General features: G+C 41.7%; 1 protein-coding gene across 1 annotated transcript in view; it reads left to right on the top strand.

Annotated features, from left to right (window-relative positions):
* The first annotated feature begins 231 nt into the window (after nucleotides 1-231).
* LOC110508193 (glypican-1) overlaps nucleotides 232-14,482 on the top strand; it is a 144,835-nt gene continuing 130,584 nt past the window's right edge. The window contains exons 1-2 of the mRNA XM_036965987.2: nucleotides 232-333; nucleotides 444-954. Of these exons, the coding sequence (XP_036821882.1) occupies nucleotides 795-954 (160 nt within the window). The 5' untranslated portion in view covers nucleotides 232-333; nucleotides 444-794. The remainder of the gene's footprint in view (nucleotides 334-443; nucleotides 955-14,482) is intronic.

Genomic DNA, 14,482 nt, shown 5'->3' with positions numbered 1-14,482 from the left:
ATTTTCAGTGATGCATTAAATTATTCAAAAGATCGTATACTGTGTAAACATCCCTAAAAACAAAATGTATATATCTAATTAACCAAATTAGACTAGACAGGTGAGTGAGATTTGTGTCCAAAGGAACAGCTATAGCCTCTCTCTCTCTCTCTCTCATATTTCTCTTTGCCCATTTGTTCTTGTCTCTTACATTATGTCCACCCCCTTCTCTCTCTCTGGCTCTCTCTCTCTCTCCGCCTCCTCCTCATTCGACCGAGTAGCAGCGCTGGGAGAGCATCATTACCTTTACCGCCGTTTTACCACTCACTCATCTGCTAACAACTGCCATCTCCGGTAATACCGTACAGAGACGTTCTTTTTCGTTAATGTTCACCTGTTAATTTTCTGGAATTTTGTAGATTCATGATTTGTCTGCTAAATATGTTTATATTGCCTTTCCTCAGGTGACTGACTGCACAGTGTTTACCGAATTGTCTTCCCAGAGGTGCAGATAAATTGTGTGAAATTGATACAGTGGTTGATGTATCTACATTGAAACCAAAAAGCCCCTCGAGGTGCCCTGAGAAGAAACCGGACTGCTCTCCCCCTCCACACACACACGCTTCCCGTGCAGCACTGCGCAGAAACGGGGCGCAGCGAACCAACAGGAGAGCGACAGTAGCGAAGCCCAACGTAACAGAGGAGTTTGGACAAACGGCTGGCAGTAGATGAATCCCGTTCTTTAGGACTTAGCTCAATCAAACTACACCCCTCTTTCGGATTTGCACTTGGCCGTGTGACGGTAATAGTGTAGGATGGATTTCCCCGTGTTTATGGCTCTGTTGATTTGCGCGCTGACGGTCCCGGGATTCGGGGATATGGGGAGCGGAAAAGCTCAGAGTTGTTCGGATATCCGACAGTTCTACAATGGCAAGGGATTCAGTCTGAACGGAGTGCCTCAATCAGAAATATCAGGTAGGGTACTGTGTCTATCACTATAATGCTGCTTTGTGCATCGAATTTACTTTGCGTTCAAGGAGATCATAACTTTATTTGTGTTTGAAATAGATGGTTACTGTAACACCTGAGCCCTTGATAATAGGCTAAGCAACTGTAGATTGTTTACAGTTCAGAGAATAAGATAGGTAGGCTTGTAAGTAGTCAGTTCAGATTAAAAGTATGTTCCAATAACATGTTCTTTGCAGCACCCCAAACTCTGCTTCCCCTGCAAATAGATTAGACTACTTAGGTTTTCAGGTTCAACTGATATATATATATATTGTGCTCCAGCATTACTTGTCACCCCCTCAGAAACTGTAGGCTATATTAAACATGCCATATCTGGTCCTTTACAATTTGTAGCCTACTCAAAATATTTTGTAGTGTAACAGAACATCTCACTTTCAAGTGGAACCTTGGATGTCAAAAACACTAACTCAAAATAACCCATTATTGACTTTTTATTGTAATCTGTGTCATCAGTGTCTAGGCTACTTATAGCCAGTAGTGATCATGCATATCCTTCATGTCTGAGTGTCCCACGCTGCTCTGCCTTTCCACCAGTCTAATAATTATCCTTGCAGTGAAACCTCAGACCGCCACCCCTCTCTCTCTTTCTTGCGCGCTCTCTCTCTCATTTCCATCTCTCTCTCTCTCTCTCTCTCTCCCCTCTCTCTCTCTCTCTCTCTCTCTCTCTCTCTCTGGTCATTCACTAGAAACTCCTGCTAGCCAAACGATCACTTTACCAGCATAACCATGCAAAGGTGATACTGCACACAGGCGCGTACACTCACACACATTATCCCCCCACCCCAAGCACTCACACACACTGACTGTGTTCTTCCAGCTCTTTTCATAGAAACGGTTAAAAATGAGAATTCAGCATGCCCAGTACACAGCACGGTAGAGCACAGCTGATTATATGTCTGCCTTCCCAGGAATTTACCATGCTGGTCAAACGTAGTGTACTATATAGGGAATAAGGTGCCATTTGGGATGTACCCATGGTGGTTAGTTCAGCCTGATCACTAGAAATAAACTGGGCACTGGATGCAAACTTGTGATGCTCAGACCACTGAGCCACCACAGTTCACAATGCTTTAGCAAGCCTTGAGACTACATGATGATAGTTGATAGAAAATTGGCATGTTGTTTTAATAATTTTGTTGTAGCCCTTTACTGCAATCAAATGACCAAATCGCCCTCTAGTGGCCTCTTGGGTGGAATGTTATTAATATTATTCATATTTAGTATTTTTTTATTTTACCCCCTTTTCTCCCTAATTTCGTGGTATCCAATTGTTAGTAGTTACTATCTTGTCTCATCGCTACAACTCCCATACGGGCTCGGGAGAGACGAAGGTCCTCCGAAACACAACCCAACCAAGCCGCCGCACTGCTTGCATCCAACCCGGAAGCCAGCCAAATGCACCAATGTGTCGGAGGAAACACCATGCACCTGGCGACCTGGTTAGCGTGCACTGCGCCTGGCCCGCCAAAGGAGTCGCTAGTGTGCAATGAGACAAGGATATCCCTACCGGCCAAACCCTCCCGAACCCGGACGAATCTAGGCCAATTGTGCGTCGCCCCATTGACCTCCCAGTCACAGCCGGCTGCGATAGAGACTGGGCGCGATCCCAGAGTCTCTGGTGGCACAGCTGGCTCTGCAGCCCTAGACCACTGCGCCACACGGGAGGTCAATTAATAAATAAATAAAATTTAATTTAAATTAAAAAACATGATTTTTAAGCGGTTTTGTTATATTTCAGTCTTCTGCAAACTCAAAATTGAATAGATTTCAACTCTATATATGATATGGTATTGGCAGGTATATACTGTTGTTACAAAGTAGATTTGTTTAAGACTACCAAGAAACACTCTGTGTGACCCTGATTTCGCCCGCTGTAGTAAGACTAAGCCTTCCCAAAACCGTAGCCCTAACCTTAACCACTCGTAATTAATACCTAACCTTAACCACTCAGAATGAATACCTAACCTTAACCACTCAGAATTAATACCTAACCTTAACCACTGGTAATTAATACCTAACCTTAACCACTGGTAATTAATACCTAACCTTAACCACTCGTAATTAATACCTAACCTTAACCACTGGTAATTAATACCTAACCTTAACCACTGGTAATGAATACCTAACCTTAACCACTGGTAATTAATACCTAACATTAACCACTCGTAATTAATACCTAACCTTAACCACTGGTAATTAATACCTAACCTTAACCACTCGTAATTAATACCTAACCTTAACCACTCGTAATTAATACCTAACCTTAACCACTCAGAATTAATACCTAACCTTAACCACTCGTAATTAATACCTAACCTTAACCACTGGTAATTAATACCTAACCTTAACCACTCGTAATTAATACCTAACCTTAACCACTGGTAATTAATACCTAACCTTAACCACTCGTAATTAATACCTAACCTTAACCACTGGTAATTAATACCTAACCTTAACCACTCGTAATTAATACCTAACCTTAACCCTTTGAGTTGTTTCTGTTTAAACCTGGAACCACGCAGAAATTGAGGTTCATCCATAATACATCACATTTTGAAGGGAAACTATGAGATCTTGTTGGGTTAGTTACCACACAATGCTGGTTCCCAGTCCAGACTCCAGCACAGTGAGAAAGCAATCACATAGTTACAGTATATAGGCCAGCCAGGTCCCGAAGACATCGAGAGATGTCTTCAAAACCCTCCTGTAGGGGCAACAGTGAGCACTATTACCATCAAGTAGGCTTGGGTAAGCACTGAGCTCTGTCTCCGAGGGTCGCAGGTTTAATCCCAGTGCTAGATATTTGTTTTTTATTTTAACCCTATCCCAAACCTTAACTTAATGCCTAAACTGAATTAAACCCTATCCCAAACCTTAACTTAATGCCTAAACTGAATTTAACCCTATCCCAAACCTTAACTTAATGCCTAAACTGAATTTAACCCTATCCCAAACCTTAACTTAATGCCTAAACTGAATTTAACCCTATCCCAAACCTTAACTTAATGCCTAAACTGAATTAAACCCTATCCCAAACCTTAACTTAATGCCTAAACTGAATTAAACCCTATCCCAAACCTTAACTTAATGCCTAAACTGAATTTAACCCTATCCCAAACCTTAACTTAATGCCTAAACTGAATTAAACCCTATCCCAAACCTTAACTTAATGCCTAAACTGAATTTAACCCTATCCCAAACCTTAACTTAATGCCTAAACTGAATTTAACCCTATCCCAAACCTTAACTTAATGCCTAAACTGAATTAAACCCTATCCCAAACCTTAACTTAATGCCTAAACTGAATTTAACCCTGTCCCAAACCTTAACTTAATGCCTAAACTGAATTTAACCCTATCCCAAACCTTGACCCTTAACTTAATACCTAAACTTAATTTAAACATATCCCAAACCTTGACCCGTAACTTAATGCCTAAACTGAATTTAACCCTATCCCAAACCTTAACTTAATGCCTAAACTGAATTTAACCCTATCCCAAACCTTAACTTAATGCCTAAACTGAATTTAACCCTATCCCAAACCTTAACTTAATGCCTAAACTGAATTTAACCCTATCCCAAACCTTAACTTAATGCCTAAACTGAATTTAACCCTATCCCAAACCTTAACTTAATGCCTAAACTGAATTTAACCCTATCCCAAACCTTAACTTAATGCCTAAACTGAATTAAACCCTATCCCAAACCTTGACCCTTAACTTAATACCTAAACTTAATTTAAACATATCCCAAACCTTGACCCGTAACTTAATGCCTAAACTTAATTTAACCCTGTCCCAAACCTTGACCCTTAACCTAATGCTTAAACTTAATTTAACTCTATCCCAAACCTTGACCCTTAACTTAATGCCTAAACTTAATTTAAACCTATCCCAAACCTTAACCCTTAACTTAACCATTCGTGATTAAAGCCTACATTAAACCAGCCGTGAGGCGCCTTGCCAGGCGGCTCAACCCTGGCTACTCAGGGTGTCAAAAACAACTTTGAAATTTGACATTTGGAGTAACTTCGAAATTTGACTTTAGGAGAAATGTGGATAAATGTCAGAATCTGAAGTCAAATTTGTCCAACTGTGAGATCTTGTTGTATATAAACCCAGCAAAAAAAGAGAAGTCCCTTTTTCAGGACCCTGTCTTTCAAAGATAATTCGTAAAAATCCAAATAACTTTGCAGATCTTCATTGTAAAGGGTTAAAACACTCTTCCCATGCTTGTTCAATGAACCGTAAAACAATTAATGAACATGCATCTGTGGAACGGTCACTAAGACACAAACAGCTTACAGACGGTAGACAATTAAGGTCACAGTTATGAAAACTTAGGACACTAGAGAGGCATTTCTACTGACTCTGAAAAACACCAAAAGAAAGATGCCCAGGGTCCCTGCTCATCTGTGTGCTGCAAAGAGGCATGAGGACTGCAGATGTGGCCAGGGCAATAAGTTGCAATGTCCGTACTGTGAGGCACCTAAGACAGCGCTACAGGCAGACAGTACAGGATGGCAACAACAACTGCCCGAGTTACACCAGGAATGCACAATCCCTCCATCAGTGCTCAGACTGTCCGCAATAGGCTGAGAGAGGCTGGACTGAGGGCTTGTAGGCCTGTTGTAAGGCAGGTCCTCACCAGACATCACCGGCAACAATGTTTCCTCTGGGCACAAACCCACCGTCGCTGGACCAGACAGGACTGGCAAAAAGTGCTCTTCACTGATGAGTCGCGGTTTTGTCTCACCAGGGGTGATGGTCGGATTCGCGTTTATCGTCGAAGGAATGAGCGTTACACTGACGCCTGTACTCTGGAGCAGGATCGATTTGGAGGTTGAGGGTCCGTCATGGTCTGGGGCGGTGTGTTACAGCATCTGAGCTTGTTGTCATTGCAGGCAATCTCAACGCTGTGCGTTAGAGGGAAGACATCCTCCTCCCTCATGTAGTACCCTTCCTGCAGGCTCATCCTGACATAACCCTCCAGAATGACAATGTCACCAGCCATACTGATTGTTCTGTGCGTGATTTCCTGCCAGACAGGAATGTCAGTGTTCTGCCATGGCCAGCGAAGAGCCCAGATCTCAATCCCATTGAGCACGTCTGGGACCAGTTGGATCAGAGGGTGAGGGCTAGGGCCATTCCCCCCCAGAAATGTCTGAGAACTTGCAGGTGCCTTGGTGGAAGAGTGGGGTAACATCTCACAGCAAGAACTGGCAAATCTGGTGCAGTCCACGAGGAAGAGATGCATTGCAGTACTTAATGCAGCTGGTGACCACACCAGACACTGTTACTTTTGATTTTGACCCCCCTTTGTTCAGGGACACATTATTCCATTTCTGTTAGTCACGTGTCTGTGGAACTGGTTCAGTTTATGTCTCAGTTGTTAAATCTTGTAATGTTCATACAAATATGTACACATGTTAAGTTTGCTGAAAATAAAGGCAGTTGACAGTGAGAGGACATTTCTTTTTCTGCTGAGTTTACAATAGTCAGCTACCAGAGGGAGCAATACATTTGTTTTATGTACAGGCCCACTATTTACTGCTATTGGGGGCTCCCGAGTGGCGTAACGGTGTAAGGCACTGAATCTCAGTGCTAGAGGTATCACTAGAGACACTCTGGTTTGAATCCAGGCTGTATCACAGCCGGCCGTGATTAGGAGTACAATAGGGCGGCGCACAATTGGCCCAGCGTCATCCGGGTTTGGCCGGGGTAGGCCATCATTGTAAAGAAGAATTTGTTCTTAACTGACTTGCCTCGTTAAATAAAGGTTAAATAAACACATAAATAAAATACTAATTTACAATGATATAAGGGCAGAAGAATGTCCATGCAAGATGGCACTTTACATCAGTAAGGTGCAGGAGACTTGAGTGACTCACTGTTCTGTCAACTGTGTTTTAATGCAACACTGTTCAAGCTACTACAGATACAGTCCTGAATATTCAAGAGACAATGTGGTGCAATGCAGGACAATTGCAATAATATTGTAGGCTATTGGCACATACAGTATACAATATACACTGATACCCATAGTTTACAGTAGTATTAGTATTATAGAAGTAATAGTACAGTATGTACTTTCTTCCCATACTACTATGTGTTCAAGCACTTTTTTCCCAAAGACGTCTTTACCACTATGCTTAATCCATAGCCTAATGCTAAAGTTAATCACTATGTGATTGTGATTGTTAAAATGAGTCGTGATGTGATTACAAAAACAAGTCATGTGATTGCTAAAATGTGACAGACAACCTCGATTCGGTCTTATGTTGCAAAATCGGAAATTGTGTTTTTTACATTGGATAAAAGTAGAGCTACAAAATGGTATTTCAAACACTGCAGTTGAGGAACCACGGGAAAGTAATTCTGCTTTGAAAGTTGATAAACTTGTAACCCTACTTTTGAGCTCTTCTATGTCTACACCTATTCAGCATCATTCACACCCTCTTAAAAATACATTATATTTAGTCTTTGGCTGATATCCTAATCCAGGGATCCCCAATTGATGGCCCACAGGCCGAATTTGGCCCATGGGTGGTTTTATATACCTCCCAAGTTTTCTGAGCCCTCCCACAAAAAAGCTTTTATTTTAATATTTTTTATTGTTGGACACATTTGACTAAAAAGAACAGGAAATCAGCTCCAAGTGATTTTAATTTAAGGAATCTGTTCCCAAATATTCCCACGCATGATAGAGAGAAACATGTGATCATATCCAAATGTAAACATGGTTTGAAATTATTATGTTTTAGTCAAACATTATATCTGTATGGGCGTACTGACGGCAGAGAATTCAGGCGCAGGAGAGAAAAAACTGTGTTACAACCGCGTTGTGTTAAATACACAACATATAATGATGGAATTGAAACCAGGTGTGTGACAAGACAAGACAAAACAAATTAAAAATGGATCAATGATGGCTAGAAGACCAGTGACGCCGAACGCCACCCGAACAAGGAGAGGAACCAACTTGGGCGGAAGTCGTTACAGCAGCATTGACACTGTTACTTTTGATTTTGACCCCCCTTTGTTCAGGGACACATTATTCCATTTCTGTTAGTCACGTGTCTGTGGAACTGGTTCAGTTTATGTCTCAGTTGTTAAATCTTGTAATGTTCATACAAATATTTACACATGTTAAGTTTGCTGAAAATAAAGGCAGTTGACAGTGAGAGGACATTTCTTTTTCTGCTGAGTTTACAATAGTCAGCTACCAGAGGGAGCAATACATTTGTTTTATGTACAGGCCCACTATTTACTGCTATTGGGGGCTCCCGAGTGGCGTAACGGTGTAAGGCACTGAATCTCAGTGCTAGAGGTATCACTAGAGACACTCTGGTTTGAATCCAGGCTGTATCACAGCCGGCCGTGATTAGGAGTACAATAGGGCGGCGCACAATTGGCCCAGCGTCATCCGGGTTTGGCCGGGGTAGGCCATCATTGTAAAGAAGAATTTGTTCTTAACTGACTTGCCTCGTTAAATAAAGGTTAAATAAACACATAAATAAAATACTAATTTACAATGATATAAGGGCAGAAGAATGTCCATGCAAGATGGCACTTTACATCAGTAAGGTGCAGGAGACTTGAGTGACTCACTGTTCTGTCAACTGTGTTTTAATGCAACACTGTTCAAGCTACTACAGATACAGTCCTGAATATTCAAGAGACAATGTGGTGCAATGCAGGACAATTGCAATAATATTGTAGGCTATTGGCACATACAGTATACAATATACACTGATACCCATAGTTTACAGTAGTATTAGTATTATAGAAGTAATAGTACAGTATGTACTTTCTTCCCATACTACTATGTGTTCAAGCACTTTTTTCCCAAAGACGTCTTTACCACTATGCTTAATCCATAGCCTAATGCTAAAGTTAATCACTATGTGATTGTGATTGTTAAAATGAGTCGTGATGTGATTACAAAAACAAGTCATGTGATTGCTAAAATGTGACAGACAACCTCGATTCGGTCTTATGTTGCAAAATCGGAAATTGTGTTTTTTACATTGGATAAAAGTAGAGCTACAAAATGGTATTTCAAACACTGCAGTTGAGGAACCACGGGAAAGTAATTCTGCTTTGAAAGTTGATAAACTTGTAACCCTACTTTTGAGCTCTTCTATGTCTACACCTATTCAGCATCATTCACACCCTCTTAAAAATACATTATATTTAGTCTTTGGCTGATATCCTAATCCAGGGATCCCCAATTGATGGCCCACAGGCCGAATTTGGCCCATGGGTGGTTTTATATACCTCCCAAGTTTTCTGAGCCCTCCCACAAAAAAGCTTTTATTTTAATATTTTTTATTGTTGGACACATTTGACTAAAAAGAACAGGAAATCAGCTCCAAGTGATTTTAATTTAAGGAATCTGTTCCCAAATATTCCCACGCATGATAGAGAGAAACATGTGATCATATCCAAATGTAAACATGGTTTGAAATTATTATGTTTTAGTCAAACATTATATCTGTATGGGCGTACTGACGGCAGAGAATTCAGGCGCAGGAGAGAAAAAACTGTGTTACAACCGCGTTGTGTTAAATACACAACATATAATGATGGAATTGAAACCAGGTGTGTGACAAGACAAGACAAAACAAATTAAAAATGGATCAATGATGGCTAGAAGACCAGTGACGCCGAACGCCACCCGAACAAGGAGAGGAACCAACTTGGGCGGAAGTCGTTACAGCAGCATTGTTGTTGAAAGCAGTAGCAACACTTTTGCAGTTCTCCATGGTTAACGTTGTATCTTTAAAAAAAGACGCGGTAGCAAGGATTATCTATACCTACTTGACAGCTCATGTTGTAGACAGAAGCATGCTACATGGCAGACAAATCCAAACTCATCTCTCGGCATGTCCAGCCCATCTATTGTCTCTGCCAATCATCGCTAGCGGGAAGCTTCCTGTCTTTTTCCATGGCTAAACCACCTAAGCTCGTAATTTAACAATTTTATTCGTATTTACAGATGGCATACAAGTTTGTTATTAAGGCACATGAAAGTTCACATTCCAGAAGGCATTTCTAACAAAAAAAACGAATTTTGATTTAAAAAACATAGTACATCCAAATGCCTCTCCTACGAAGTAGTGATGTGCGACATACACCTAGCTCCCTGAAACAGGTCACAAATGTGATTGTGAAGTGATTGAAAAGTACCTGTATTAACATGAGTATAGGGGGATGTAAATGTGATGAAAGTGTCAGGGTCACTAAGCCATACATCATACACTTGGGAGGTCCCTGTGCTAATGGGACAGTCCTAATCAAATTGATTATCCATACCATATAAATCAATGGGCAGAATTAATGCCAGTCTTCTGAAAGTCTTATCCATTGTGTTGAGAACAAATCTGTCTTCTTGTTACAGAACGTATTTTCTTTCTTTTTTTGTGCTGCTGTGGACCTTACAAATGTGCAGGGCTCATTTCTAAAAGACTCAATATGACTTCCCTGTTGAAATAAAGGTAAATAAATAACAATAACTCTAGTCTGAGAGAGAGAGAGAGAGAGAGAGAGACAGAGAGAGAGAGAGAGAGAGAGAGATTGTGGGAGAGAGAATTTATTTATTTATTTTTTTTTTATTTTACCTTTATTTAACCAGGTAGGCAAGTTGAGAACAAGTTCTCATTTACAATTGCGACCTGGCCAAGATAAAGCAAAGCAGTTCGACAGATACAACAACACAGAGTTACACATGGAGTAAAACAAACATACAGTCAATAATAAAGTATAAACAAGTCTATATACAATGTAAGCAAATGAGGTGAGAAGGGAGGTAAAGGCAAAAAAAGGCCTTGGTGGCAAGGTAAATACAATATAGCAAGTAAAACACTGGAATGGTAGTTTTGCAATGGAAGAATGTGCAAAGTAGAAATAAAAATAATGGGGTGCAAAGGAGCAAAATAAATAAATAAATTAAATACAGTTGGGAAAGAGGTAGTTGATAGGGCTAAATTATATGTGGGCTATGTACAGGTGCAGTAATCTGTGAGCTGCTCTGACAGTTGGTGCTTAAAGCTAGTGAGGGAGATAAGAGTTTCCAGTTTCAGAGATTTTTGTAGTTCGTTCCAGTCATTGGCAGCAGAGAACTGGAAAGAGAGGCGGCCAAAGAAAGAATTGGTTTTGGGGGTGACTAGAGAGATATACCTGCTGGAGCGTGTGCTACAGGTGGGAGATGCTATGGTGACCAGCGAGCTGAGATAAGGGGGGACTTTACCTAGCAGGGTCTTGTAGATGACATGGAGCCAGTGGGTTTGGCGACGAGTATGAAGCGAGGGCCAGCCAACGAGAGCGTACAGGTCGCAATGGTGGGTAGTGTATGGGGCTTTGGTGACAAAACGGATTGCACTGTGATAGACTGCATCCAGTTTGTTGAGTAGGGTATTGGAGGCTATTTTGTAAATTACATCGCCAAAGTCGAGGATTGGTAGGATGGTCAGTTTTACAAGGGTATGTTTGGCAGCATGAGTGAAGGATGCTTTGTTGCGAAATAGGAAGCCAATTCTAGATTTAACTTTGGATTGGAGATGTTTGATATGGGTCTGGAAGGAGAGTTTACAGTCTAACCAGACACCTAAGTATTTGTAGTTGTCCACGTATTCTAAGTCAGAGCCGTCCAGAGTAGTGATGTTGGACAGGCGGGTAGGTGCAGGTAGTGATCGGTTGAAGAGCATGCATTTAGTTTTACTTGTATTTAAGAGCAGTTGGAGGCCACGGAAGGAGAGTTGTATGGCATTGAAGCTTGCCTGGAGGGTTGTTAACACAGTGTCCAAAGAAGGGCCGGAAGTATACAGAATGGTGTCGTCTGCGTAGAGGTGGATCAGAGACTCACCAGCAGCAAGAGCGACCTCATTGATGTATACAGAGAAGAGAGTCGGTCCAAGAATTGAACCCTGTGGCACCCCCATAGAGACTGCCAGAGGTCCGGACAACAGACCCTCAGATTTGACACACTGAACTCTATCAGAGAAGTAGTTGGTGAACCAGGCGAGGCAATCATTTGAGAAACCAAGGCTGTTGAGTCTGCCGATGAGGATGTGGTGATTGACAGAGTCGAAAGCCTTGGCCAGATCAATGAATACGGAATGAGGGGTGAGAGGAGAGGACATGAAAGAAAGGAGGAGAGAGACTGCAACAGAGAGAGTGAGAGAGAAAGAAAGAGAAGAGGATGAGCGAGAGAGAAAGACTAACAGAGAGGGAGAGAGAAAGACTAACAGAGAGAGAGAGAGAAAGATTGCGAGGGAGTTTATATCAGTCTTATCTCTGTACCCTCTATGCTAACATAAATAACATCTTGGTCTGGCATATTAAAGAGCTCAGTAATGTAGCCACCATTTAGATTTATAGTATGTCTCCCAATTATGAGACAGCTGAATGTTGCATCTGACCTGTGACATTTCTTCCCGATCATTCTTTCTTCCCCTGGAGGGACTTTAAGGACTGTGGGCTTGATCAGACTAATGTATTGGCTAAGACTGGCTCAAGGTCTTACGCCCAGTCCATCATTGTGATTCACTCTGGGAGAGAGAGAGGAGAGTTGGAAGAGTGGTTAGATGAGCTGGTGGCTGCATCTCAATACTGTTAATGGGTGCCTTTGCTTTCATAGTATTTTTGTTTGTCATCATCAGGGCCTTGTGTTTTTCCTAGTCAGGTCAGGGTGTGGGGACAGGGAAAACTCCTGGCCTTATTCATTAGCTGGTTGGTGAAGGGACTGGATAGTTTTCCACCATGTTGCTTAGACCTGTCATGTTTTGTCAGATCAGTGATTGTGGAGGAAAGGAGAAAACGGAATGCAGATAGTAAATACTATTGAGACAGTCGCTAGCTTCTTAGTTTTGATTGGAAGGGGCATTGTCAGAAGATAGGATAAGCAGATTAGTCATTAGCAGCGGGTTAGCAGAGCTCTTATGGATTTCACTTTCCATTACATACCTAGTAAAAACACATATCAATAAATCATACTTAAGTGGGTATTTACAGTGTTACTAGCCTACTCTGTAAGACTTATGTCATGCAAAGTGCACCTTGTCATGCCTGATAATCATCACAGATTTCCACTGTGTTTACTGTGAGTGGAGGAAATTATTTTGCTTGCATCATTCCACGGCACATGCGCCCGCCCGCTCACACGTATGCACGAACACACACACACACACACACACACACACACACACACACACACACACACACACACACACACACACACACACACACACCCTCGGGAGGCTGAAGAAATTTGGCTTGTCACCAAAATCACTCACAAACTTTTACAGATGCACAATCGAGAGCATCCTGTCGGGCTGTATCACCGCCTGGTACGGCAACTGCTCCACCAACAACCGTAAGGCTCTCCAGAGGGTGGTGCGGTCTGCACAACGCATCACCAGGGGCAAGCTACCTGACCTCCAGGACACCTACACCACCCGATGTCACAGGAAGGCGAAAAGATCATCAAGGACAACAACCACCCGAGCCACTGCCTGTTCACTCTGCTATCATCCAGAAGGCGAGGTCAGTACAGGTGCATCAAAGCTGGGACCGAGAGACTGAAAAACAGCTTCTATCTCAAGGCCGTCAGATTGTTAAACAGCCATCACTAACATTGAGTGGCTGCTGCCAACACACTGACTCAAATCTCTAGCCAATTTAATAATAAAAAATTGGATGTAATAAATATATCACTAGTCACTTTAAAAAATGCCACTTTATATAATGTTTACATACCCTACATTACTCATCTCATATGTATATACTGTACTCTATACCATCTACTGCATCTTGCCTATGCCATTCGGCCATCGCTCATCCATATATTTATATGTACATATTCTTATTCATGCCTTTACACATGTGTATAAGGTCGTTTTTGTGAAATTGTTAGATTACTTGTGAGATATTACTACATGGTCGGAACTAGAAGCACAAGAATTTCGCTACACTCGCATTAACATCTGCTAACCATGTGTATGTGATCAATACAATTTGATTTGATTTGACACACACACACACACACACACACACACATACACAAAGACACCAAAAAATGCATTCCCATTCAAAATGCTATTTTCCCTAACCCCTAAAACTGAACTTAAACCTAACCCTAATCGTAACCCCTTACCCTAATTCTAACCCTAACCCTAATTGTAACCCTAACATTAAACCTAACCCCTAAGCCTAAAATAGCCTTTTCCTTTTGGGGACTGGCGAAATGTCCCCAATCGATAGAATTGTTCTGGTTTTACTACCCTTGTGAGGACTTTTAGAGCTCGGAAGGATAGTAAAGTTAGACCACACACACACACACACACACACACACACACACACACACACACACACACACACACACACACACACACACACACACACACACACACACACACACACACACACACACACACACACACACACACACACACACACACACACACACACACACC

The sequence above is a fragment of the Oncorhynchus mykiss genome, chromosome 28 (genome assembly GCF_057628025.1).
Source record: "Oncorhynchus mykiss isolate SJ-2025 chromosome 28, ASM5762802v1, whole genome shotgun sequence".
Lineage (NCBI taxonomy): Eukaryota > Metazoa > Chordata > Actinopteri > Salmoniformes > Salmonidae > Oncorhynchus > Oncorhynchus mykiss.
Note: the sequence above shows the minus strand (reverse complement) of the source record. Positions and strands in the feature narration are given on the sequence as shown.